The 25,904-nt window shown below is 38.6% G+C and overlaps 3 protein-coding genes and 1 long non-coding RNA gene across 7 annotated transcripts; 2 read left to right on the top strand and 2 right to left on the bottom strand.

The window, feature by feature from the left end:
• Positions 1–810: 810 nt before the first annotated feature.
• Positions 811–5,058, top strand: LOC111805553 (zinc finger BED domain-containing protein DAYSLEEPER-like). 2 transcript variants are annotated; one of them, XM_023690663.1, is made up of 2 exons: positions 811–1,025; positions 2,732–5,058. In XM_023690663.1, exon 2 carries the CDS (start codon positions 2,753–2,755, stop codon positions 4,784–4,786), a length of 2,034 nt encoding a protein of 677 aa, XP_023546431.1. In that variant the 5' UTR covers positions 811–1,025; positions 2,732–2,752; the 3' UTR covers positions 4,787–5,058. The 2 variants fall into 2 exon arrangements, with proteins under 2 accessions (XP_023546431.1, XP_023546430.1); XM_023690662.1 differs by having other exon boundaries at positions 2,729–5,058.
• Positions 5,059–5,397: 339 nt separating this feature from the next.
• LOC111805554 (probable glycosyltransferase At3g42180) lies at positions 5,398–7,301 on the bottom strand. Its single transcript, XM_023690664.1, has 4 exons — positions 6,875–7,301; positions 6,617–6,771; positions 6,147–6,510; positions 5,398–6,060 (listed from the first exon to the last, which is right to left on the bottom strand). The coding sequence occupies exons 1-4, from the start codon at positions 7,052–7,054 to the stop codon at positions 5,398–5,400; spliced, it is 1,362 nt and encodes a 453-aa protein (XP_023546432.1). The 5' UTR covers positions 7,055–7,301.
• A 1,173-nt stretch (positions 7,302–8,474) lies between these two features.
• On the bottom strand, positions 8,475–10,520 carry LOC111805014. Of its 2 annotated transcripts, XR_002816598.1 has the most exons (4): positions 10,406–10,520; positions 9,834–10,245; positions 8,670–8,767; positions 8,475–8,561 (listed from the first exon to the last, which is right to left on the bottom strand). It is a non-coding gene; the product is annotated as an uncharacterized LOC111805014 (long non-coding RNA). The 2 variants fall into 2 exon arrangements; XR_002816597.1 differs by having other exon boundaries at positions 8,475–8,767.
• A 1,618-nt stretch (positions 10,521–12,138) lies between these two features.
• Positions 12,139–25,862, top strand: LOC111805167 (synaptotagmin-5-like). 2 transcript variants are annotated; one of them, XM_023690092.1, is made up of 13 exons: positions 12,139–12,199; positions 12,305–12,854; positions 12,961–13,011; positions 13,769–13,889; positions 15,286–15,410; positions 15,910–16,011; positions 16,100–16,174; positions 16,314–16,393; positions 16,767–16,917; positions 17,000–17,230; positions 24,387–24,683; positions 24,775–24,888; positions 25,385–25,862. In XM_023690092.1, exons 2-13 carry the CDS (start codon positions 12,645–12,647, stop codon positions 25,529–25,531), a joined length of 1,704 nt encoding a protein of 567 aa, XP_023545860.1. In that variant the 5' UTR covers positions 12,139–12,199; positions 12,305–12,644; the 3' UTR covers positions 25,532–25,862. The 2 variants fall into 2 exon arrangements, with proteins under 2 accessions (XP_023545860.1, XP_023545859.1); XM_023690091.1 differs by lacking the exons at positions 12,139–12,199; positions 12,305–12,854; positions 12,961–13,011; ... (5 more) ...; positions 16,767–16,917; positions 17,000–17,230 and adding exons at positions 21,439–21,591; positions 22,091–22,192; positions 22,281–22,355; ... (1 more) ...; positions 22,948–23,098; positions 23,181–23,411.
• Positions 25,863–25,904: the final 42 nt, after the last annotated feature.

Here is a 25,904-nt window from a genome sequence, read left to right as displayed (position 1 = left end):
TATCAAACCGTGTGGAACTCACAAATTTTGACATATCTGCTTCACTTCTAGCAAATCTGTAAATAACTGAAGAACTCACACTATCGAGAGTTTTGTAACTTGTTATACGGATTTTTGACTTTTTGATGTTGAAGTTACGATACTGCTAAGACGATATAGAATACTTAGAAACTGCTACTTACACCATTTTCCCCGCTCTTTAATTAGAGTTAGTGTCCATTTAAACAACTCTTTTTAGAACAACGACAACAAACAACGTATAAAGCAAAAACGACGACCTCATGCCTACGAAACGGCTCCCAAAGACTTCTTTAGAGACCCTGTTTCATTAATATCTTTTAAACTTTTTAAAAAATTAAAAAATACAAAAGTATATTTAAAAAATATTTATAAAATTTTAAAAGCAGCATTAACATTCTTTATTTCTAAAAGATTTAATTTTAAAAGGTGGCACTAACAGTGAAGGTATATATAAAAAAAAATTAAAAATATTATTATAACAAGACAATGAAATTTTGAGACGGACAATGAATAGATTCAGACAATAGAATTAGAGAGATTGTGAAACAAGAAAGACCGACAATAAATAGGCTCAGGCAATGAAATTATGAGCCTGCGAGACGAGAAGAGGGCACAATTTCACGACCTTTTCTTAATTCTATACTTTTATTGCATAATTATATATAAATAAATAAATAAATAAATATATCTATATTTATTTATTTATTTATTTATTATTGAGAAAAATGAATAAATAAATAAATAAATAAATAAAAACAATATTGGACCCTAAAGGGAGTCCAATAGGCACCCAAAGGGACCGTCTTAATTTCGATTTCGATTTCGATTTCTTTTCCCCTAATTCCTTCTCCCTTCTCTCTCGGTCCACTTAGCTCGAAGCCCAATTTCTCTCTCTCCAGTTAAACCCTAGATCTGAATCCATCGCCGGCCCTGAAGCTCCGTCGCTGGGCTTGCAACCATCATCGAAGAACTCTTCGGCTTCCTTTTCTCCGTCTTAATTTCCGGTAAATTTCCTTCTGCCTTTCTCGCTCGATTTCTCTAGAACTTTCGTTCGCGAAAAACCTTTTATTTTCTTCGTTTTATGCCTTATGTTCTATCGGAAAACTGTATTCATATTATTTACATTGTTTCTGTTTGTGTTTGGGATTTTGGCGTTGGATTTGCTTCTCGTTTCGTTATGGTTTCATTTCATAGTTCGAATTCTAGAGGCTCAGCCGATTCTGTGTTTGGGGAATCATCGGGATTGTTTTTGTTTCTCGATTTTATGGGTTTTCCTTTGATCTGGGCTGTTTGCTGGAAATTAAGCCCAAAGCTTGATGAACCAAACCCTAGATCGTACTTCGAATTACCTTTTATTAGCCCGTGGGAGAAATTAGCGGAATTATTAAAAAAAAAAAAAGAAGTTATTTTTGACCTGGCTGGATCCCACGTGGGCTCCACGGTGGGCTGGGGGAGTTTTGCGTTTGATTAATTAAGGCTTTTTTTCAGCCATACATAAAGTGGTCTGGTTATTGGTTAGGCTTTTTTTTTTTTTTTTTTTTTTTTTTTTTTTTTTTTTTTTTTTTTTTTTTTTTTTNTTTTTTTTTTTTTTTTTTTTTTTTTTTTTCTGGCTAAGATTGACACGTCATCTTCAATGGCCCCCGTATCCACTCGTACGGCCCATTGTACACCAAGTTCGTTCTTTTACGTGTATGACTGTCAATAAAGTGTAAGTAAATAAAAATACCCTTCGACTTTAGTAAAAAAAAAAAAAATGCAAACTTTAAAGGTTTCAATAATACTTTTAATCTTTCAAAAAGTCTAAAAAATACTTTTTTTTTTTTAGTTTGAACTTCAGTAGGATGAAAACGGTTAATAATTTGTTTAAAAAATACTCTTGAACTTTTAAAAAGATTTAAAAAAATATCAACTTTCAAATGTGTTTCAAATACCCTTTAAGTTTTCAGAAGTTTCATGAGTACCCTTAAACTTTTTTAAAAATAATCTTACTGTTAGTTGTTAAAAATACTAATGAACTTTTAAAAGTAACACTAAGAGGAAAGATAATTTATGAGATGTTAGTAGATAATTTTCGTCTATATATTGATGGTAAAAAACTTTTTTAAACAAAGCTGTCAATGCTACCTTTAAAATTTCATGGATATGTTTTTCAATATACAACCTATGATGGAATCGAAAATTTCGGGATCTATTAAATACAATTGAAAGTTTAGGAGTCCATTAAACACTTTTCAAAGTTCAGAGACTGAGTAGGCTCAAATTTCAAAGGCCAACGACTAAAATCTTTGTAATTTAACCTTTAAGTGTATAGAACCATATGTTTTGTTTCAATTTCTTTAGCCTTTTCACATGTTCTATATAGCTGGTAATTCTGTATTTTTTTGCTACTATTTTCCTAGATTCATCCTGAGGTTTGCTTCACTGTTCTTGTAAATTTCTTAACTTCATTATTTTTAATCGAATGCGGTTGTTTGGCCAATACTGGACTGTTAACGGAGTTAACTCTCAAACATTCTGCAATTAACTATAAGGCCAGGCTATGTTATATCTTGTTTGTACAAATTTGAAACTTAAAGGTTTTCGTCCTTTGTTACCTCTACTTCCTGGTCGTTTCCTAATATCCCGATATTTATGCTTTCCTGTGATCTACACTTCAACTTTATAGGCTGTAGATATCCTTGTCTAAATGTAGATGGTTATTTTGTAGCAGGAATTCTTTCTTCGGGTTGTAATGGATACACCTCATGAAATGATGTTAACTCCCTATGTGGAAAAAACGCCAAACTCTGATGAATATGGTGCGCTGACCAACACAGAACAACAGCCTAGCAAAAGGAGGAAAAAGAAGTCCATAGTCTGGGAGCACTTTACCATAGAAAATGTAAGTGCTGGATGTAGAAGGGCGTATTGCAAGCAATGCAAGCAAAGTTTTGCATATAGTACAGGGTCAAAAGTAGCCGGTACCAGTCACCTAAAACGGCATATTGCTAAGGGAATATGTGCTGCACTTCTACGCAATCAGGACAAAAGTCATTTAACGCCATCGACTCCAGCTTCGAAAGGAAGTGATCCGCCAAAAAGACGTTATAGAAGTCCCAACTCATCTTATATCATGTTTGATCAGGAACGATGTTGCCAAGAATTCACTCGGATGGTTATTATGCATGATTACCAACCCCACATGGTTGAAAATACTGGATTTGTATCTTTTGTACAGAATATTCAACCGCGATTTAATGTAAGGGATTTCAACCATTTCCAAGGGGACTGCATTGGAACCTACCTAGCAGAAAAGCAAAATGTCATCAAATTAATTGAGGGTATTCCAGGGCGCATCTGTCTTTCGCTGGACATGTGGACATCGAGTAAAACTGTCGCGTATGCTGTAATAACAGGTCATTTTGTGGATAGCGATTGGAAGCTGCACCGGCGGATTCTCAGCGTGGTCATGGAACCATATCCTGATTCTGATACAGCCCTAAGTCATGCAGTTTCAGAGTGCCTTTCTGATTGGAATTTGGAAGGTAAACTATTTTCTCTCACCTTTGATCACCATGCCACTGAGTCTGCACTTGGAAATTTGAGGCCCCTGCTTGCTATCAAAAACTCCCATATCCTGAATGGCCAATTTTTGGTTAGTAAATGTATTGCACGTACATTAAGCAGTATTGCAAATGATGTGTTAACTGCGGGATCGGTCATTGTTAAGAAAATTCGGGATTGCGTAAAGAATGTAAAGTTGTCTGAGTCTAATGAAGCAAAGTTTCTTGAGCTCAAAGAACAGCTTCAGGTCCCAACAGAGAGAAGCCTGTGTCTGGACGACCTGACACAATGGAACACAACTTATTTTATGCTGATTGCTGCACTTGAGCTGAAAGAAGTGTTTTCGTGTCTGGATAATTCTGATCCTGATTATAAAGAAGTGCCAACAAGGGATGATTGGATGCAAATTGAGACTCTTTGCACATGTTTGAAAGTTCTCTTTGATGCTGCAAGCATTCTCAGCACTATAAGCAACCCAACCGTGATTACGTTTTTTCACGAAGTATGGAGGATTCACTTGGAGCTTGCTCGTGCACTTGCCAGCGAAGACCCATTCACTTGCAGCCTCTCTCAAATGATGCAAGAAAAGATCAACAAATATTGGAAGGATTGTGGTCTAATTTTGGCTGCAGCTGTAGTTATGGATCCTCGGTTCAAGATGAAACTTGTAGAGTTTAGTTTCAATAAACTTTATGGCGATGAAGCTCCTGCTTACATTAAGATTGTTGACGATGGGATTCACGAGCTCTTCCATGAATATGTCACACTTCCGTTGCCTCTAACGCCAACTTACGCCGATGAAGGGAATGTAGGAAGCAACGTCAAGTCAGAAGGACTTCAGAGTGAAAGTCTTCTGTCAGATAATGGACTCACAGATTTTGATGTCTTCATAATGGAGACTTCGAGCCAGCAAATGAAATCCGAACTTGATCAGTATTTGGCTGAGTCGCTGCTGCCTCGTGTGCAGGACTTTGACTTATTAGGCTGGTGGAAGCAAAACAAAATGAAGTATCCAACTCTTTCAACAATGGCTCGTGATATTTTATCAATACCAGTTTGTACTCTTCCCCCCGAATCGATATTTGACATGGAGATGAAGGAGATGGATTCATATCGAAGTTCATTACGACCTGCTACTGTCGAAGCAATTATATGTACACGGGACTGGATCCAATCTGATTTTGCAGAAGTTTCTGATGCACTTGTAAAAATGGAATATTAGAGCCTAAACCTTATTGTCTTCTGTGTATTTATTAGGCTGTGGAATCATCTATATCCTTTAAAATCTCTTGGCCACCATAGCTTTTGTACTCCAATTTCTTTACAGGTTGAATTGAGGTTGAAGAGAGATATTGGTCTCTGTCACCAATTGAGAGACCAGTTTTATTGGAATGAGATTTTAGCTGGTCTCTGTTCCTTGACATGTTTTTTACATTTTGATTGGTTGTCTTGAAACTGGTAATTCCCCCAATAAAAAGTGTCCCATAAAGGTGATGGAAAGGAGTTCTTGTATGTATTGTCTTTTAAAACCTGTGCCAAACATGACGTCTTTGCATAGTAACCTATGATCGTAAAATATATGTCGATGTTGTTTAACTATGTTCGTTTTGGCAAGACTCGCTCATACTCATTCGTGAGCAATTATATTTGATCTCTCTATTCTCTGTTATGATCTGACAGGCCAACAGTTACTAGAAGATCATGCTGTGATGAAAATCTTGCAAGGAACTCGAACAAATGCTAACCGATGTTTTACAAGGTACAGAATCCTCTCTATCTCTCATTCTAACTATAGCAAATGGGTTTTTGAATTTTGCCTAATCAGAGCTGTTTTCAATGAGGAAGGCCAAAGTTAAGCCTTCTAAGCCACAGTGAATGAAGCAGCATATGAATTACATCAAATGGCTTAGCAGGCCTATTTATCTTGAAATGCCGCTTTACTTTCATCACTCCTTTGTACATCTTCAAATACTTCTCTTCTGAGATAGCCTTCAAGATTGTTTTTATTTCTGGTATTTTCTTAACAGGTATCTGCACCGAAAACCGACTCCAATCTAGAACGTCGCTGAATGGTAATGAATAATTATCAGAAATGATCACCGGAACACAACCACCATAGATGGCTTCCACCACCCTCGGGCTCGCCACTTCATAGCCACTCGGGCAGAGACAAAACTTGCTTTTTCCAATCAATTTGGTGTAATTTTGGTTCTTAGGAAGGTATTCATGAACTTGAATTTCTCTGTCTTTTTCCTTCCAATGCTGGATCATGATCTTCCTTATGTATCCATGAGCTCCTCCAGCGAAGAAAGCTAGAATTGTGCGGCTTTCTGGTGGCTGGCCTAAGTCAGGTGGCCCTAAAGTTCCAGGATGGATGTTGATTTCTGGGAGTGAAATGTCTATGTCGGGACGAAAGCCTTCTGTGATGTTTGCATTGCATACTACCCTGATGAAGTTCTTGAACAGTTGGGGGTTGGCATCTGACATTTCTGGTGCCTTGAAATCACCATTAAAAGTTTAGAGGAAGCATTAGAAAAAGAAGAAACAGAGACTTGATAACAAGTTGGTTGAATCTTATTTACCCAATCATGGCATGAAACCATAAAATGATCAGCACCTTCGCTTCGGTTCCAATATGGATACCTGTTGGCAATGACTCGAATGTAATCAGTTATCACACGGTGCATCCGATCACGGTTGTAGTCGGCGGGAGAGGTAATTGGTCTGTAAATGAAATGAATGATGTTGGTAATGCTCATAGGAAGAAGAAACACATGAGCTTGATCAGGGTGGCTAGCTCTAAAAGGGCTCTTGCTGCTATCTAACTCATCTATAAATTGGCCTTCAATGGCGTATATGCTATTCAATGGACCATCATGAACCAGAGGCTGTTCCCCTTCTCTGTAACTCCATACCTTGAACCTCTGCACCATTTCTATGTGGCTTCTGCATAACATTTTGGATATATACTTTAATCATAGTTCATCAAATCACTCAAATTTTATATCATATATTCATATGTTTGTTCTTTTTTCAGTAGGAAAAACTCAACTGATGAAAAGCATAAGGATTTCGGTAAATGGAGCCTCTGGGAATGTAAGTTTCTTTCTTCTCTGATGTGAAGTTTTTCCACCGAACTGCATTTCGGATCGATGCTCGAGCTTCGGCCAAACTTGCTTCGATCATCCTCAAGCTCGTCTTCTTCTTCTGCTCCACAAACCCATTATGAAAACCAAAACACACACACACACACACACACACACAAAAGCAAAAGAACTGAAAGGGAGAGCTTTTCTTCTTTCATGCTTACTTTGATGAATATAGCTTTCATGGGCTTGTTGCCTTCTCTCATGGCAGTTATGGGAAAGAAAGATGCTAATGGAATAGCTTCAGTTACTTGTGACAGGTCAAACAATGGCGGAATAGAGAGAAACAGAACAAAAAGAAGAAGAAGGCTTGCTGGGAGTAACAAGCAGCGGAAGCTTGCCATGGCTGAACTCTTCAAGCTCTCTCTCTTTCTCTAAGCTTTTGAAAGAGAAACTGAAGAGATTGCAGGCACAAAAAGGTTAGAAATTCTTCCTTCTTCTTCTAAAATCGATGTGGTGATTAATTAATGCATTACGTTGAATGATATGGTGGAAACATTGCTTGGAAAGAGTGATGCTTGTAGACACCGGTACCTTAAATAAGAGTTCTTAAGAACTCAGATTCACAAATTTAATTAAAAATTAATCCACAAATCTATAGTTTTCTACTTCATTTTGTTTACATGAGATCATTGAACTTTAGATACCCAATTTGTGGAGATATGAAAGATATCTGAATACTCTAAACTTATTCAAGTCACTTTTGGTTTGCTCAAGATATAGACTTAAAATGTTGACGAATATTGTAGAGACAGAAGTATTTGGTTAAACGTTTTGTTTGTGATGCCAGGGAAGTGATACATGAGAAATGTAAAATTTCATATAAATTTATTAAAATAATTTTAAGTAATTAAATTTTCATTTTTTTTTTGGTAATCAATCTTAATAATTATCTTCAAATAAATAATTATAATAAATTTATATAGTAAATAGTCCGTACCATGTTAAAAATCTAATGAATATATGGTAGAGTAAATTATAATAAATAAATGAGATATATTTATAGATCTTGTACATTTATAATAATTTATTAATATTAAAAAAAGTTCATGTATAAAATAATTATTACAATAGAGGACTTAATTATAATTTATTATTATTAATTAGAATTTTAATTTGAATCAATTAGTTATCCTTCAAAATTATTATATACTAACGAATAATAAAAAAGTTAATTTAAAAAAAAAAAAAACATTACAATACAATTCATTAGAGGTGTTATGTTTGATCTAAAAATTTTTGTCTGATTGGATTCAAATAAATGAAAATTTTTCGGTTGATTCTTGAGTTAAACTTTCAAATTAGTTTAAGTTGAAAATTAGTTATTTATTTTTTATTTTTTATAATATATATTTTTTAGAGGTCAATATTAGAAAATAGAACTTAAATTTAGGATCTTGGGTCACAAAGTTCTTGATGTGGCTGCCCCCAACTTTAATTGAACTTCAAGCAATGTATAGAGATCCACAATAGGCACCAATTGTAACATCTTTGGAAATTGTATTTTTTTTTTTTATTATTTATGATAATTTAGATTTTCTTTTGATTTTGATTTTGATTTTTGAAAATTATATTTATTTTCTCACAAATTCGCTACGATCATTGAACACCTCCATCTCGTTTTCGATCAATTGTACATGATCAATCCTTTCAACGTCCCCGACCCCTTCTTTGCAAAATCATCAGCTGAGAATATCTTAGAAGTATCCTCTTTTTCAACATCCCCGACTCGTTAACACATCGGCGACCGTCAACAGCCTCATATATGGCTCAACATGGCTTTTTAGATAAGGAAATCCTTTGGCTTTCATGATCAAGTTATATATGTTAATGTTGAAAGCATCAGCTACACTATTGGAAATAAGAACAAACATTAGTAAAGGCAGCAACAACAAATTATTGGTCAATTCAAGCACAATAACGAAGAGAGAAACCCTTGTCCTCAACCATTATACATACCAAGATGCCATCTCTTCAATATCAAACAGTACGCCACCAACAGGAGCACGAAAAGCACTCCACGTGTTACAAGATCTCGAGATATGAAACTCCCTGACCTGGTACCAAGAATGCAACACATGTTGAGGATTGTTGGGAGAGGAGTTCCACATCCACTAATTCATGAGTTTATAAGTAATGAATGTATCTACGTTGGTATGCGGTCTTTCGGAGAAACCGAAAACAAAGTCATGAAAGTCTATGCTCAAAGTGGATAATATCATACCATTGTGGAGAGTCGTGATTCCTAACATGGTATCAAAGTCGTGCTCTTAACTTAGCCATGTCAACAGAATCTTCAAATGTCAAACAAAGAAGTTGTGAGCCTTGAAGATGTAGTCCAAAGTGACTCAAGTGTCAAAAAAATTGCGTATTTTGTTTGTGGGCTCTAAAGGTGTCGAGTTTCAATTAAGGGGAGGCTGTTCGAGGGCTCCATAAGTCTCAAGAGAGGCTGTTCAGATAAGCCTTTACTTCTGGTCTATCTGAGCCGACTAGAAAAGCCACCACCTACCTAAAAGATTTGTAACATCTCAATCTCAAGCTTACCGATAGTAAATATTGTCCTCTTTGGGCTTTCCCTTTTAAGCTTCCCTTCAAGGTTTTTAAAACGCGANGCAAATATTCTCTTTAGCCTTTCTCCTTCGGATTTCCTCTCAAAGTTTTTAAAACGCATTTGCTAGGGAGAAGTTTCCACGCTCCTATAAAAAATGCTTCATTTCCCACTCCAACCGATGTGAGATCTCACAACTTTCAGATTCTATCAATGTCTTACGAAAATTCTTTAGCTTCCCTTTAACACAGTTTTTCTTTCAAAACCTAGAGCTTAAGCCAGTTATCATGCATGTCTACTGGCTAAGTTCCCATATAATTACTACTCAATAACCAAAAAACTCTGTTCCTAGTAACATCAATCCTATTCCTACTTGATCCAAATTCCCCTAAAACTAATAGAACAGGTTGCAAAGATTTCAATCTAACAGTAGCAAAGAAGTACCTGCCCTCGGTTGAGAGAGTCCCACACTCGCTAATTTAGGCAATGGTCATGGTGTATAAGTAAGGCAATGATCATGGAAAAGTCCAAAACAAAGCTATAAGAACTTATGTTCAAAGTGGACAATATCATACCATTGTGGAGGGTCGTAATTCCTAACACCCTCGATCTTCATATTCAAAGTGACCACAAACTTCTTCCCTGCAATATTCTCCACTGCTAGATTGTTTCAGAAACCAACAAGACCCGATCAAGAAGCATGAAAGCCACTTCATAACCAAGTAATTGAAATATCTGGAAATCCTCACGATTCCTCGCCTCGACCGCTGGGTATAGGTCGCGCGCTTCAGCGCCATCCATTTTCGGGGCTAGTTGATTAGGCAGGTGAGTTGTTATACATTCCTTAGCCGATTTCGACTTCCTTGACCACCGTCCTGCCGTCTTAATCGACCAACACCCTTTGTAGGATCTAGGATAGCACGCAGTTAGGCTCCATAACCCGGCTTCCGTAGCCAATCTTGCACGAATAACTCGTTATCAAAAATCCTGAAACAAACAACATCAATAGCAGAGTCGAAAAGAAAAGAAAAAAAAAACCCTAATCAAACCCAGAATTAGGGTTTACATAAACCCTAAATCCATTAAACAGAATTCAAAATCCAAAAGAGGGGAAAAGAAGAAACCCCAAACAAATAACTCAACTCACTCGTAATCAAGGCTCTTAATGGGAGCAGACATTAGCCCCAACAATGGCGACCTGCGATGAAGAATTGGCAGATGATTATAATATTTATTTAAACTTGAAATATAATTTCATGAAATTAAAATTTTAGATTAAGATTTTTAAACCATTGAATAAATTAAATTATATAATATTCCTTTTTAAATATATTTGGGAATTTAGTAATTATATATTTATTGTGTCTTTTGCTTTATGTCTTTATCCAAAAATAACAATTCATTATTATTATTTTTCTTGGCTTAGGGTTGAAGATTTTTAGCCATTGATTGGTCTTATTTGGTTTATTCCATTTGTCATTTTCCTTTTTTTCTTTTTCTTTTTATTTTTAATTCTTCGAGTTCATCTGACTCTCCAATCTACTTAAATATGTGTTACAAGTTAACGACCCATGCCCAAGATTCAGCACCTGACACCTGCGAGTTTCGGGCATTCCCTTATGGTATGCACGTTACTCACTCCTCGTATGACAGTCCCACCAACCAACACAAATTCTTCGAACATGTTTTGTTCTCACTCACATGCATCTGAGAAAATGTCCCAATTGGTCACCTAACATAGAATTGATGTACATTTAACCAATGAAATTTACATGATTGAGCCACCGAAAAAAAAAAAGATGTACCTTGTTGGTATAGATAGTAACTTTCAATTGTTTCAAGTCATTTTTAGTCATTTTATATTTTGGAATGCTCTCATTCTGGAGTGATCTTGGTTCATATATGTACCCTCTTTCACTCGAATATTACATAAAATTCAATTATTATATTTAATAGATCATTTAAACCTACTCGCACTAAACTTATAATATAATCGAATAATTATAAAAAAAATATATATATATATATATATATAATTGGTCGTGGGCTTCTCATGAACAATTATGGGCTATAATTGAATTATTTGTTGAATTTTGTCCACATTTAATGTACAGCCTATCTTAGAAAATGATGCACCTTAAAAAGCACGGTTATTATTTATTACATTTACCTACCAAAAATAAGACAAAAAGCTCCAAAAATGTCCAATTCAACGATATAATTTTTTTTTTTTAATCTTATATATGACATCGAAAAAAAAAAAAAAAACATTAATGAACCGATATCTCGTTTAAATAAGAGCAACTATGGTTAAAAAACAGACTTAAAAGAATTGATAATTGTTATGTATAGCAACCGTGCACCATTCTTTTCAATGACTCAATTAAGGTTCACTAGAAGATTGAACCGACATGAGGTTAGCTCGATGTCTCGAGAAAAACTCTTTCTAAAGTAAGACAAAATTCTGCAATGAGATAAGAACTATCGAGAGGAGCAACAAACCTGAGAGAAGGATCTAGAATCTGAAAAAGTGACGGGAAGGGAAGTAGTTGATCGCGAATGCTGATCTTCTTGAGTAGTCCTAACCATCTTTTATACATCTAACCATGCAAAATTGTCAGTCATTTTGTGGCAGCCTCTTCAACTATTTTCTCAGTCAATTGGTCCTAATCTCGAGTTAATGTTCTTAATCTTTTGAGCTTTCGTACTGTCTCATATTCGTTGAGTTGACGTGAAAGAATCAATGGGAATAAATTAAAATACACAAAGTAATTTTTTGAAAAAAAGAACTCCCGTTGACTTTTCTAAGCATAATTTTTACTGAAATACTCGAGGGTATGCGTATCTATTTAATATTTTGATTTAACTATTTATCACCAAATCATAATGGGTACAGCAGCATTCAGCAAGATCCATTTTCCGCTCCCTTGTCTAAAAAAAAGTACGCATTTTTATTTGTTCTTCATCATACCCTATTGAAATTCATTGATTTTATTTGTGTTCTTATTAATAAAAGGCTAAAAATCAACCATTTATTAACACACAGAGAGAGAAAGATCCAATCCCGACGTTTTCGTGTCGGCAACACGGTTTAATCGGCTGCCGGAATAGCGACACTCAGAAAAAGTATACTCATCCGTCCAATTCCAGCTCGATTTCATCGATCACACGCCAATCACGCTGCCAAAATGGTTTGAGCATATTCCTCTCCCCGAACCTTAATCTTCCCAGTTCTTCAATTCCTCTCCCGATTTCTTTCTCTCTACATGTATTTCATGTCTACTTTCGTGGGTTCTTGCTTGATCGTCTTATTTTTCACCCAGTTTCTTTAGACCCCATCAAAGTTTTGTCCCCAAATCCACTGAAGTTCGCACGGAGTAGCTCAAATGGCGTTTGTGCTAGGTCTCGTGCTGGGTGTGTTTGTCGGATTAGGTCTTGTCGTGGGTTTTGTGAAGTCCGAGAATGCTCGGTCGAAGCGACGGGCTGATCTTGCTGCTACAATCGCTGCTTTTGCGAGAATGACAGTGGAAGATTCGAGGAAGATCTTGCCTCCTCAGTATTATCCCTCCTGGGTCGTCTTTTCCCAGAGCCAAAAGTTGAGTTTTCCTTCTAACTTTTCCCTCTTGTTTCACTTTTGGATGAAGTTCATGAGGTTTGCTGTTCATGGTGGATTGACATTGGATCTGTTGCCCCATTTTGCAGTTGACTTGGCTCAATCTGCATCTTACCAAGATTTGGCCGTATGTTAATGAGGTAGATTTTGTTTTTGTTTTTGTTTTTGTTTCTGGGTTTTGTTNCGACCACAACGACCGAATTGATTATCTTCATGCATAAGGATACCTAGTATAAAAGATTTTAAAATCATCACCAACCTCCCTTTTCCTTTTTCAGTGACCTGGAATTGAAGCCGGTTGGGATACTGGAGGTGAAACTTGTGCAGGCGAAAGAGTTAACGAATAAAGATATGATCGGAAAATCGGATCCCTATGCGGTATTATATATACGGCCGCTCCGTGACCGAATGAAAACGAGCAAAATAATTGTGAGTTATTTTACTCCTCTTTTGCTTTATCCTCTCTTTTGTTTATTGGACATGATATAAATTAAGATTGTTTCTTTTGTAGAACAATGACTTGAATCCCGTGTGGAACGAACACTTCGAGTTCGTTGTTGAAGATGAATCCACACAAAATTTGGTTGTGAAAGTGTATGATGATGAAGGACTTCAGGCTTCTGAGCTTATAGGGTGTGCTCAGATGCGGTTAAGTGAACTTCAACCTGGTAAGGTAAAGGATGTGTGGTTGAAGCTGGTTAAAGATCTGGAGGTTCACAGAGATAATAAGAACAGGGGGCAGGTAACAACACCTTGAATCTCCTCGATACTCGACACGGAAAATAAATGAATAAAACCATCAATCTGCTTAGGATGAAACTTTTGCTGCATGTTTCTAGAATCTCTTNTTCTTGATGTGTTGGTCCCTTTTTTACCTTGTTGAATTTTGTGTAATAGGCTGCTTCTGATCTGATAAAGGCTTCAGTAGAGCCTGTTCTTGAACAATATAGGCCTATCATTCTGTCATCACTCAAGTTTTCTAGGTTCACCCTTGGCACTGTGGCTCCACAATTCACAGGTTTGTTCATGTTGGGGAGGTGGGGTTGATGATTTCTCTTGTTCTGCATGGTTTTTCACTCATTGGGTTGCTTTCAATGCCGTAATACACTTGTATTTTATGTTCCTACTTCAAACGTTGGACTCTTATGTGAAGTTTGGCCTTGCAACAAGGGCTAGAGATGTTTAGAGAGGCCTAAATCCTAGTTCCTAACTTTAAAAACTTGATAACTTCGGTGACAAATTCTGTAACGGTTCAAGCCCACCGCTAGCAGCTATTGTCCTCTTTGGCCTTTCCTTTTCGGGGTTTCCCTCAAGGTTTTAAAACGCGTCTGCTAGGGAGATGTTTCCATAGCAGATATTGTCCTCTTTGGCCTTTCTCTTTCGGGGTTTCCCTCAAGGTTTTAAAGCGCGTCTGCTAGGGAAATGTTTCCNTTGTAACGGTCCAAGCCTACCGCTAGCAGATATTGTCCTCTTTAGGCTCTCCCTTTCGGGTTTCCCCTCAAGGTTTAGAACGTGTATGCTAGGGAGAGGTTTCCACACCCTTGTAAAGAATGCTCTGTTCTCCTCCCCAACCTATGTGGGATCTCACAATCGACCTCCCTCCCTCCCTTGTGGGCTCAGTGTCNGGTGTTTCGTTCTCCTCCCCAACCGATGTGGGATCTCACAATAGAGGGTCTTTCGTTCTTCTCCCTAACCAATGTGGGATCTCACAATCCACCCCCCTTTGAGGCCTAGTGTCCTCGCTTGCACTCGTTCCTTTCTCTAATCGATGTGGGACCCCCACCAAATCCACTCCTCTTCGAGGCCTAGTGTCCTTGCTAGCACATCGCCTCATGTCCACCTCCCTTTGGGGCTCAGCCTCCTCGTTGGCACATTGCCCATTTTTGTAACGGCCCAAGCCCACCGCTAATAGATATTGTCCTCTTTGAGCTTTCCCTTTCGGGCTTCCCCTCAAAGTTTTTAAAACGTGTCTACCAGGGAGAGGTTTACACACCCTTATAAAGGGTGTTTCGTTCTCCTCCCTAACCGATGTGGGATCTCACAAATTCTTCCCAAGAAACTAGTGGGGTGAGGCATAAACGTACTTACCTCAATTATCAAAAACAAAGGTTAGCATTGGTGAGGATTGTTGGGAGAGGAGTCCCACATTGGCTAATTAAGGGGTTGATCATGAGTTTATAAGTAAGGAATACATTTCCATTGATATGAGGTCTTTTGGGGAAAACCAAAAGCAAAGCCACGAGAGCTAATGCTCAAAGTGGACAATATCATACCATTATGGAGGGTCGTGGTTCCTAACAAGCATTTTGTTTGAAATTAATGGATGTTTCCTTTTTTCCTTCTTTCATTCCAAGTAATGTTATCTCTGTTCTAAAGTTTATATGAAGTTCTTGCTGTCCTATTCCATATGGCAGGAATTTCTATAATTGAAGATGGAGGAACTGATGGTATAACCATGGAGCTGGAAATGCAGTGGGATGGTAATCAAAGTATAATACTCGATATAAAGACTCGACTCGGAGTTGCACTACCAGTGCAGGTATTTCTAGCCAATCGTCCCTCACTTATGCAACGAATTGACGTTGATATCTTCTTTTTGGATGAACTAGCAATGAAGCAAGTGATGAATGAACTCTTTTTTTCCAATACTTTTTTGTAAAAAGTTGAAGCTTAAAGTTAGACAATCTTCCGAAATTCGTGTTTTAAGTACGTATACCCACGTAGACAAGATTCTCACAGGAAAGCTCATTGAGCACCGGGGGGATAATAAAGTTATGTAATAATAGATTCATCGATAATGTAATGCCCCAAGCCCACCTCTAGCAAATATTGTCCTCCTTGAACTTTCCCTTTCAGGCTTTCCCTCAAGGATTTTAAAACACATCTTTCAGAGTTACGCAACAGGACCGATACTCATCCAGATACTGTCTTCAGGGGAAGTCCAAAGAGGACAGTACCTGGATCAGTACCTGTTTGCCTTTTAACCACTTATTTTGTTCCGGGAAGTAAATAGTTACATTTGATATTTATCTGTTCAGGTAAAAAACCTTGGATTCACAGGCGTTTTCAGGTTGATATTGAAGCCTTTGGTCGACGAATTTCCGTGCTTTGGCGCTGTTTGTTTTTCTCTAAGGCAAAAGGTATCCGATAATTTTCGACTAATACATAAGGGAAAGTTCATTATAAACAAGCAGCCAATATGATGAACTATTAACCATTTCTTAACAGAAAAAGTTGGACTTTACACTTAAAGTTATTGGTGGGGACATATCAGCAATACCTGGGCTTTACAGTGCACTCGAGGTATGATCGTTGTTCGTCATCATAATCGCTGGTTTAGTTTCCCTTGTGAATGTTACGCTCTTACTGATTGTCCATGGAGATTCGAGTTTTAAATTTCGTTTCGAGATAGATTTAACATAAGGCTTATATGTTAACACAGGGAACGATTCGAGATGCTGTTGAAGATTCTATTACATGGCCTGTTAGGAAAGTTATCCCTATAATTCCTGGTGATTACAGGTATGACAAAAGGAAACGTACGAACTAGCCACGACGTCTTGTGCCTTTGCTCACTATAGGGGACTTGCATTTTTTAACTTGTTGGTCAACTTGAAACAAAAGATACCGTAGAGATAGGACAGTTGTCGTATGAGGTCTACCCTATGCTAGATGCTAAGGTGCATTATAGATCGATATGAACATCATGAGTTGTCCCGTAATAAAACCTGTTGTTGCTGGTACTTTCTTCTCGGTTCCTTCTTCCATAACCCAAGCTCGGAGAAGGAAGAGAGAAGAGTCCGACCACAACGACCGAATTGATTATCTTCATGCATAAGGATACCTAGTATAAAAGATTTTAAAATCATCACCAACCTCCCTTTTCCTTTTTCAGTGACCTGGAATTGAAGCCGGTTGGGATACTGGAGGTGAAACTTGTGCAGGCGAAAGAGTTAACGAATAAAGATATGATCGGAAAATCGGATCCCTATGCGGTATTATATATACGGCCGCTCCGTGACCGAATGAAAACGAGCAAAATAATTGTGAGTTATTTTACTCCTCTTTTGCTTTATCCTCTCTTTTGTTTATTGGACATGATATAAATTAAGATTGTTTCTTTTGTAGAACAATGACTTGAATCCCGTGTGGAACGAACACTTCGAGTTCGTTGTTGAAGATGAATCCACACAAAATTTGGTTGTGAAAGTGTATGATGATGAAGGACTTCAGGCTTCTGAGCTTATAGGGTGTGCTCAGATGCGGTTAAGTGAACTTCAACCTGGTAAGGTAAAGGATGTGTGGTTGAAGCTGGTTAAAGATCTGGAGGTTCACAGAGATAATAAGAACAGGGGGCAGGTAACAACACCTTGAATCTCCTCGATACTCGACACGGAAAATAAATGAATAAAACCATCAATCTGCTTAGGATGAAACTTTTGCTGCATGTTTCTAGAATCTCTTTGTAACGGTCCAAGCCTACCGCTAGCAGATATTGTCCTCTTTAGGCTCTCCCTTTCGGGTTTCCCCTCAAGGTTTAGAACGTGTATGCTAGGGAGAGGTTTCCACACCCTTGTAAAGAATGCTCTGTTCTCCTCCCCAACCTATGTGGGATCTCACAATCGACCTCCCTCCCTCCCTTGTGGGCTCAGTGTCCTTGCTGACACTTGTTCCCTTCTCCAATCGATGTGGGACCCACCAATCAATTCCCCTTCAAGGTCCAGCGTCCTTGCTGGCACACTGCCTCATGTCCACCCCTCTTTGGGGCTCAGTCTCCTCGTTGGCACATCGCCCGGTGTCTGATTCTAATACCATTTGTAAGGGTCCAAGCATACTACTAGCAAATATTGTTCTCTTTGGGCTTTCCCTTACGGGCTTCCCCTCAAANTCGTTCCTTTCTCTAATCGATGTGGGACCCCCACCAAATCCACTCCTCTTCGAGGCCTAGTGTCCTTGCTAGCACATCGCCTCATGTCCACCTCCCTTTGGGGCTCAGCCTCCTCGTTGGCACATTGCCCATTTTTGTAACGGCCCAAGCCCACCGCTAATAGATATTGTCCTCTTTGAGCTTTCCCTTTCGGGCTTCCCCTCAAAGTTTTTAAAACGTGTCTACCAGGGAGAGGTTTACACACCCTTATAAAGGGTGTTTCGTTCTCCTCCCTAACCGATGTGGGATCTCACAAATTCTTCCCAAGAAACTAGTGGGGTGAGGCATAAACGTACTTACCTCAATTATCAAAAACAAAGGTTAGCATTGGTGAGGATTGTTGGGAGAGGAGTCCCACATTGGCTAATTAAGGGGTTGATCATGAGTTTATAAGTAAGGAATACATTTCCATTGATATGAGGTCTTTTGGGGAAAACCAAAAGCAAAGCCACGAGAGCTAATGCTCAAAGTGGACAATATCATACCATTATGGAGGGTCGTGGTTCCTAACAAGCATTTTGTTTGAAATTAATGGATGTTTCCTTTTTTCCTTCTTTCATTCCAAGTAATGTTATCTCTGTTCTAAAGTTTATATGAAGTTCTTGCTGTCCTATTCCATATGGCAGGAATTTCTATAATTGAAGATGGAGGAACTGATGGTATAACCATGGAGCTGGAAATGCAGTGGGATGGTAATCAAAGTATAATACTCGATATAAAGACTCGACTCGGAGTTGCACTACCAGTGCAGGTATTTCTAGCCAATCGTCCCTCACTTATGCAACGAATTGACGTTGATATCTTCTTTTTGGATGAACTAGCAATGAAGCAAGTGATGAATGAACTCTTTTTTTCCAATACTTTTTTGTAAAAAGTTGAAGCTTAAAGTTAGACAATCTTCCGAAATTCGTGTTTTAAGTACGTATACCCACGTAGACAAGATTCTCACAGGAAAGCTCATTGAGCACCGGGGGGATAATAAAGTTATGTAATAATAGATTCATCGATAATGTAATGCCCCAAGCCCACCTCTAGCAAATATTGTCCTCCTTGAACTTTCCCTTTCAGGCTTTCCCTCAAGGATTTTAAAACACATCTTTCAGAGTTACGCAACAGGACCGATACTCATCCAGATACTGTCTTCAGGGGAAGTCCAAAGAGGACAGTACCTGGATCAGTACCTGTTTGCCTTTTAACCACTTATTTTGTTCCGGGAAGTAAATAGTTACATTTGATATTTATCTGTTCAGGTAAAAAACCTTGGATTCACAGGCGTTTTCAGGTTGATATTGAAGCCTTTGGTCGACGAATTTCCGTGCTTTGGCGCTGTTTGTTTTTCTCTAAGGCAAAAGGTATCCGATAATTTTCGACTAATACATAAGGGAAAGTTCATTATAAACAAGCAGCCAATATGATGAACTATTAACCATTTCTTAACAGAAAAAGTTGGACTTTACACTTAAAGTTATTGGTGGGGACATATCAGCAATACCTGGGCTTTACAGTGCACTCGAGGTATGATCGTTGTTCGTCATCATAATCGCTGGTTTAGTTTCCCTTGTGAATGTTACGCTCTTACTGATTGTCCATGGAGATTCGAGTTTTAAATTTCGTTTCGAGATAGATTTAACATAAGGCTTATATGTTAACACAGGGAACGATTCGAGATGCTGTTGAAGATTCTATTACATGGCCTGTTAGGAAAGTTATCCCTATAATTCCTGGTGATTACAGGTATGACAAAAGGAAACGTACGAACTAGCCACGACGTCTTGTGCCTTTGCTCACTATAGGGGACTTGCATTTTTTAACTTGTTGGTCAACTTGAAACAAAAGATACCGTAGAGATAGGACAGTTGTCGTATGAGGTCTACCCTATGCTAGATGCTAAGGTGCATTATAGATCGATATGAACATCATGAGTTGTCCCGTAATAAAACCTGTTGTTGCTGGTACTTTCTTCTCGGTTCCTTCTTCCATAACCCAAGCTCGGAGAAGGAAGAGAGAAGAGTCCGACCACAACGACCGAATTGATTATCTTCATGCATAAGGATACCTAGTATAAAAGATTTTAAAATCATCACCAACCTCCCTTTTCCTTTTTCAGTGACCTGGAATTGAAGCCGGTTGGGATACTGGAGGTGAAACTTGTGCAGGCGAAAGAGTTAACGAATAAAGATATGATCGGAAAATCGGATCCCTATGCGGTATTATATATACGGCCGCTCCGTGACCGAATGAAAACGAGCAAAATAATTGTGAGTTATTTTACTCCTCTTTTGCTTTATCCTCTCTTTTGTTTATTGGACATGATATAAATTAAGATTGTTTCTTTTGTAGAACAATGACTTGAATCCCGTGTGGAACGAACACTTCGAGTTCGTTGTTGAAGATGAATCCACACAAAATTTGGTTGTGAAAGTGTATGATGATGAAGGACTTCAGGCTTCTGAGCTTATAGGGTGTGCTCAGATGCGGTTAAGTGAACTTCAACCTGGTAAGGTAAAGGATGTGTGGTTGAAGCTGGTTAAAGATCTGGAGGTTCACAGAGATAATAAGAACAGGGGGCAGGTAACAACACCTTGAATCTCCTCGATACTCGACACGGAAAATAAATGAATAAAACCATCAATCTGCTTAGGATGAAACTTTTGCTGCATGTTTCTAGAATCTCTTTGTAACGGTCCAAGCCTACCGCTAGCAGATATTGTCCTCTTTAGGCTCTCCCTTTCGGGTTTCCCCTCAAGGTTTAGAACGTGTATGCTAGGGAGAGGTTTCCACACCCTTGTAAAGAATGCTCTGTTCTCCTCCCCAACCTATGTGGGATCTCACAATCGACCTCCCTCCCTCCCTTGTGGGCTCAGTGTCCTTGCTGACACTTGTTCCCTTCTCCAATCGATGTGGGACCCACCAATCAATTCCCCTTCAAGGTCCAGCGTCCTTGCTGGCACACTGCCTCATGTCCACCCCTCTTTGGGGCTCAGTCTCCTCGTTGGCACATCGCCCGGTGTCTGATTCTAATACCATTTGTAAGGGTCCAAGCATACTACTAGCAAATATTGTTCTCTTTGGGCTTTCCCTTACGGGCTTCCCCTCAAAGTTTTAAAACGCGTCTAATAGGGAGAGATTTCCACACCCTTATAAAGAAGGCTTCGTTCTCCTTATAAANTTGTCCTCTTTGAGCTTTCCCTTTCGGGCTTCCCCTCAAAGTTTTTAAAACGTGTCTACCAGGGAGAGGTTTACACACCCTTATAAAGGGTGTTTCGTTCTCCTCCCTAACCGATGTGGGATCTCACAAATTCTTCCCAAGAAACTAGTGGGGTGAGGCATAAACGTACTTACCTCAATTATCAAAAACAAAGGTTAGCATTGGTGAGGATTGTTGGGAGAGGAGTCCCACATTGGCTAATTAAGGGGTTGATCATGAGTTTATAAGTAAGGAATACATTTCCATTGATATGAGGTCTTTTGGGGAAAACCAAAAGCAAAGCCACGAGAGCTAATGCTCAAAGTGGACAATATCATACCATTATGGAGGGTCGTGGTTCCTAACAAGCATTTTGTTTGAAATTAATGGATGTTTCCTTTTTTCCTTCTTTCATTCCAAGTAATGTTATCTCTGTTCTAAAGTTTATATGAAGTTCTTGCTGTCCTATTCCATATGGCAGGAATTTCTATAATTGAAGATGGAGGAACTGATGGTATAACCATGGAGCTGGAAATGCAGTGGGATGGTAATCAAAGTATAATACTCGATATAAAGACTCGACTCGGAGTTGCACTACCAGTGCAGGTATTTCTAGCCAATCGTCCCTCACTTATGCAACGAATTGACGTTGATATCTTCTTTTTGGATGAACTAGCAATGAAGCAAGTGATGAATGAACTCTTTTTTTCCAATACTTTTTTGTAAAAAGTTGAAGCTTAAAGTTAGACAATCTTCCGAAATTCGTGTTTTAAGTACGTATACCCACGTAGACAAGATTCTCACAGGAAAGCTCATTGAGCACCGGGGGGATAATAAAGTTATGTAATAATAGATTCATCGATAATGTAATGCCCCAAGCCCACCTCTAGCAAATATTGTCCTCCTTGAACTTTCCCTTTCAGGCTTTCCCTCAAGGATTTTAAAACACATCTTTCAGAGTTACGCAACAGGACCGATACTCATCCAGATACTGTCTTCAGGGGAAGTCCAAAGAGGACAGTACCTGGATCAGTACCTGTTTGCCTTTTAACCACTTATTTTGTTCCGGGAAGTAAATAGTTACATTTGATATTTATCTGTTCAGGTAAAAAACCTTGGATTCACAGGCGTTTTCAGGTTGATATTGAAGCCTTTGGTCGACGAATTTCCGTGCTTTGGCGCTGTTTGTTTTTCTCTAAGGCAAAAGGTATCCGATAATTTTCGACTAATACATAAGGGAAAGTTCATTATAAACAAGCAGCCAATATGATGAACTATTAACCATTTCTTAACAGAAAAAGTTGGACTTTACACTTAAAGTTATTGGTGGGGACATATCAGCAATACCTGGGCTTTACAGTGCACTCGAGGTATGATCGTTGTTCGTCATCATAATCGCTGGTTTAGTTTCCCTTGTGAATGTTACGCTCTTACTGATTGTCCATGGAGATTCGAGTTTTAAATTTCGTTTCGAGATAGATTTAACATAAGGCTTATATGTTAACACAGGGAACGATTCGAGATGCTGTTGAAGATTCTATTACATGGCCTGTTAGGAAAGTTATCCCTATAATTCCTGGTGATTACAGGTATGACAAAAGGAAACGTACGAACTAGCCACGACGTCTTGTGCCTTTGCTCACTATAGGGGACTTGCATTTTTTAACTTGTTGGTCAACTTGAAACAAAAGATACCGTAGAGATAGGACAGTTGTCGTATGAGGTCTACCCTATGCTAGATGCTAAGGTGCATTATAGATCGATATGAACATCATGAGTTGTCCCGTAATAAAACCTGTTGTTGCTGGTACTTTCTTCTCGGTTCCTTCTTCCATAACCCAAGCTCGGAGAAGGAAGAGAGAAGAGTCCGACCACAACGACCGAATTGATTATCTTCATGCATAAGGATACCTAGTATAAAAGATTTTAAAATCATCACCAACCTCCCTTTTCCTTTTTCAGTGACCTGGAATTGAAGCCGGTTGGGATACTGGAGGTGAAACTTGTGCAGGCGAAAGAGTTAACGAATAAAGATATGATCGGAAAATCGGATCCCTATGCGGTATTATATATACGGCCGCTCCGTGACCGAATGAAAACGAGCAAAATAATTGTGAGTTATTTTACTCCTCTTTTGCTTTATCCTCTCTTTTGTTTATTGGACATGATATAAATTAAGATTGTTTCTTTTGTAGAACAATGACTTGAATCCCGTGTGGAACGAACACTTCGAGTTCGTTGTTGAAGATGAATCCACACAAAATTTGGTTGTGAAAGTGTATGATGATGAAGGACTTCAGGCTTCTGAGCTTATAGGGTGTGCTCAGATGCGGTTAAGTGAACTTCAACCTGGTAAGGTAAAGGATGTGTGGTTGAAGCTGGTTAAAGATCTGGAGGTTCACAGAGATAATAAGAACAGGGGGCAGGTAACAACACCTTGAATCTCCTCGATACTCGACACGGAAAATAAATGAATAAAACCATCAATCTGCTTAGGATGAAACTTTTGCTGCATGTTTCTAGAATCTCTTTGTAACGGTCCAAGCCTACCGCTAGCAGATATTGTCCTCTTTAGGCTCTCCCTTTCGGGTTTCCCCTCAAGGTTTAGAACGTGTATGCTAGGGAGAGGTTTCCACACCCTTGTAAAGAATGCTCTGTTCTCCTCCCCAACCTATGTGGGATCTCACAATCGACCTCCCTCCCTCCCTTGTGGGCTCAGTGTCCTTGCTGACACTTGTTCCCTTCTCCAATCGATGTGGGACCCACCAATCAATTCCCCTTCAAGGTCCAGCGTCCTTGCTGGCACACTGCCTCATGTCCACCCCTCTTTGGGGCTCAGTCTCCTCGTTGGCACATCGCCCGGTGTCTGATTCTAATACCATTTGTAAGGGTCCAAGCATACTACTAGCAAATATTGTTCTCTTTGGGCTTTCCCTTACGGGCTTCCCCTCAAAGTTTTAAAACGCGTCTAATAGGGAGAGATTTCCACACCCTTATAAAGAAGGCTTCGTTCTCCTTATAAAGAATGATTCGTTCTCCTCCCCAACTGATGTGGGATCTCACACTCATTCAATTGGAATTGGTTTTTGAACCTAGTTTTTCAAGTATAGAAAGCCACAAAACCCGAACGCGTAGTTGTTGATGGGAAACAATTAAATTGCTCGTTAAATGAATCTTTTGCTTATTGGTGTCAATATCTGAGTCCACTCATCTACTTTATACTAAACGTCTTTATGTACTATCCACCTTTAACGTTCATGATACTCGTATTTCCCTACGTAATACGCTGATTAAATCAAAACGACGTAAAGCAATCCCTTGATTCTGCTAAGAAGACTTCCTGTTTCTCTATATGATATGTGCATTCCTTTTGTGATTTTCTGAATGTCTGTCTATATAAGGTGCACTTGGAGCTCCTATACTGTCCGTTCGGTATGGAAAATGGGTTTACAAATCCGTTTGCCCCCGATTTTTCAATGACTTCCTTGGAGAGTGTACTAAAAAGTCGAACAAATGGAACGGAAGCTACCGAAAGCGAACAAGCTGCCACACAGAAGAGGAAGGAGGTTATTATTAGAGGAGTACTTTGTGTGACAGTAATATCTGCAGAAGACTTGCCTGCAACAGACATGGTAGGAAAATCTGACCCATATGTTGTACTCACCATGAAAAAATCAGAAATGAAGAACAAAACAAGGGTAAGGCTCCTACGCTGTTGGCCCTCTCATTCTCCTTATGTGATCCTTGGCTTAAAATGGTGTCTTATTTAATCCTTGGTTTCTTTTTCAGGTTGTGAATGAGAGCTTAAATCCTGTATGGAATCAGACATTTGACTTTGTTGTTGAAGATGGATTGCATGATATGCTAATTGCTGAAGTTTGGGATCATGACACTTTTGGGAAGGTCAGGCATCACTCTATTATTATTATTGCCTATTTTTCGCGTTTCGTTTTGTTAGATCTGACATCGGTGGCAGACGGAGAACAAAACATTCTTTATAAGGGTGTGGAAACCTCTCCCTCGTAGACGCGTTTTAAAACCTTGAAGGGAAGCCCGAGAGGGAAAACCCAAAAAGGAAAATTTCTGCTAACAGTGGGCTTGAGCTGTTACCACCTTTCAAGCTAAAATGTTGTTATACAGATGCTTTGATTCTTTTAAATTTTTAAAGTATCAAACCATCCACCTTTGAGATGGTAATTGGTGTCGTGTCTATGAGCTCTACTCGAATTGATATCTTTTTAACTTGTTTATATGTTCCTTCTCTTTTGACTGGTAGAGGTTTTTCGTCAAACTTACTTTTGCCTATGAGCCACCTCTACTTCATGTTATAGTGATGACGATGTTTCTCGAACTTATCGAAACTTACTCTTAACTAACATTGATTTGTTGGCTCAATCAGGATTATATGGGAAGATGTATTTTGACACTTACAAGAGTAATACTAGAAGGAGAATACAAGGAATCGTTCGAACTCGATGGAGCCAAGTCAGGGCGGTTAAACTTACACCTCAAATGGATGCCGCAACCGATCTACCGTGATACCTAAGCAATCCGTACCAGTAGAGTTTGGGCATGTACTATACCTACTCGAGCGAAACGCGTGAAGATTGTATATAAAATTGTTCCATACACCTTGGGGCTATCCAGACCACTGAGTTATGAAGAGAAGGGATTCCAAGCAGATGAAAGAAATAGGCAATGCCTTTGTTTTTTTGCTTTCCATGTTAGGATCTATGGTACTTTGAAGTGACAAGAACTTGAAGGAATTCTGAAACCTTTTTAGGTGTACTTATGTTTGGTTTAGTTTGAATATCTCATTCTTTGTGAGTCTAAGTTTGAGTCACCATGGTGCTATCAGTTCATGATTTTCAAGGCTAGCAATTTGGAGTGAGATATTCATGCCCTACATAACAAAGCGT

Source organism: Cucurbita pepo, chromosome LG11 (genome assembly GCF_002806865.2).
Source record: "Cucurbita pepo subsp. pepo cultivar mu-cu-16 chromosome LG11, ASM280686v2, whole genome shotgun sequence".
Classification (NCBI taxonomy): Eukaryota; Viridiplantae; Streptophyta; class Magnoliopsida; order Cucurbitales; family Cucurbitaceae; genus Cucurbita; species Cucurbita pepo.
This window is presented reverse-complemented; position numbering and strand designations above follow the sequence as displayed.

Coding starts and splice junctions, on each gene's coding strand:
- LOC111805553 (XM_023690663.1), top strand. CDS start 2,753: ATGGATACACCTCATGAAATGATGTTAACTCCCTATGTGGAAAAAACG.
- LOC111805554 (XM_023690664.1), bottom strand. CDS start 7,054: ATGGCAAGCTTCCGCTGCTTGTTACTCCCAGCAAGCCTTCTTCTTCTT. Junction 6,772..6,874: donor TGAAAGCTATATTCATCAAA/GTAAGCATGAAA, acceptor TTTGTGGAGCAG/AAGAAGAAGACGAGCTTGAG. Junction 6,511..6,616: donor AATCCTTATGCTTTTCATCA/GTTGAGTTTTTC, acceptor AATGTTATGCAG/AAGCCACATAGAAATGGTGC.
- LOC111805167 (XM_023690092.1), top strand. CDS start 12,645: ATGGCGTTTGTGCTAGGTCTCGTGCTGGGTGTGTTTGTCGGATTAGGT. Junction 24,684..24,774: donor AAATGAAGAACAAAACAAGG/GTAAGGCTCCTA, acceptor TTTCTTTTTCAG/GTTGTGAATGAGAGCTTAAA. Junction 24,889..25,384: donor ATCATGACACTTTTGGGAAG/GTCAGGCATCAC, acceptor TGGCTCAATCAG/GATTATATGGGAAGATGTAT.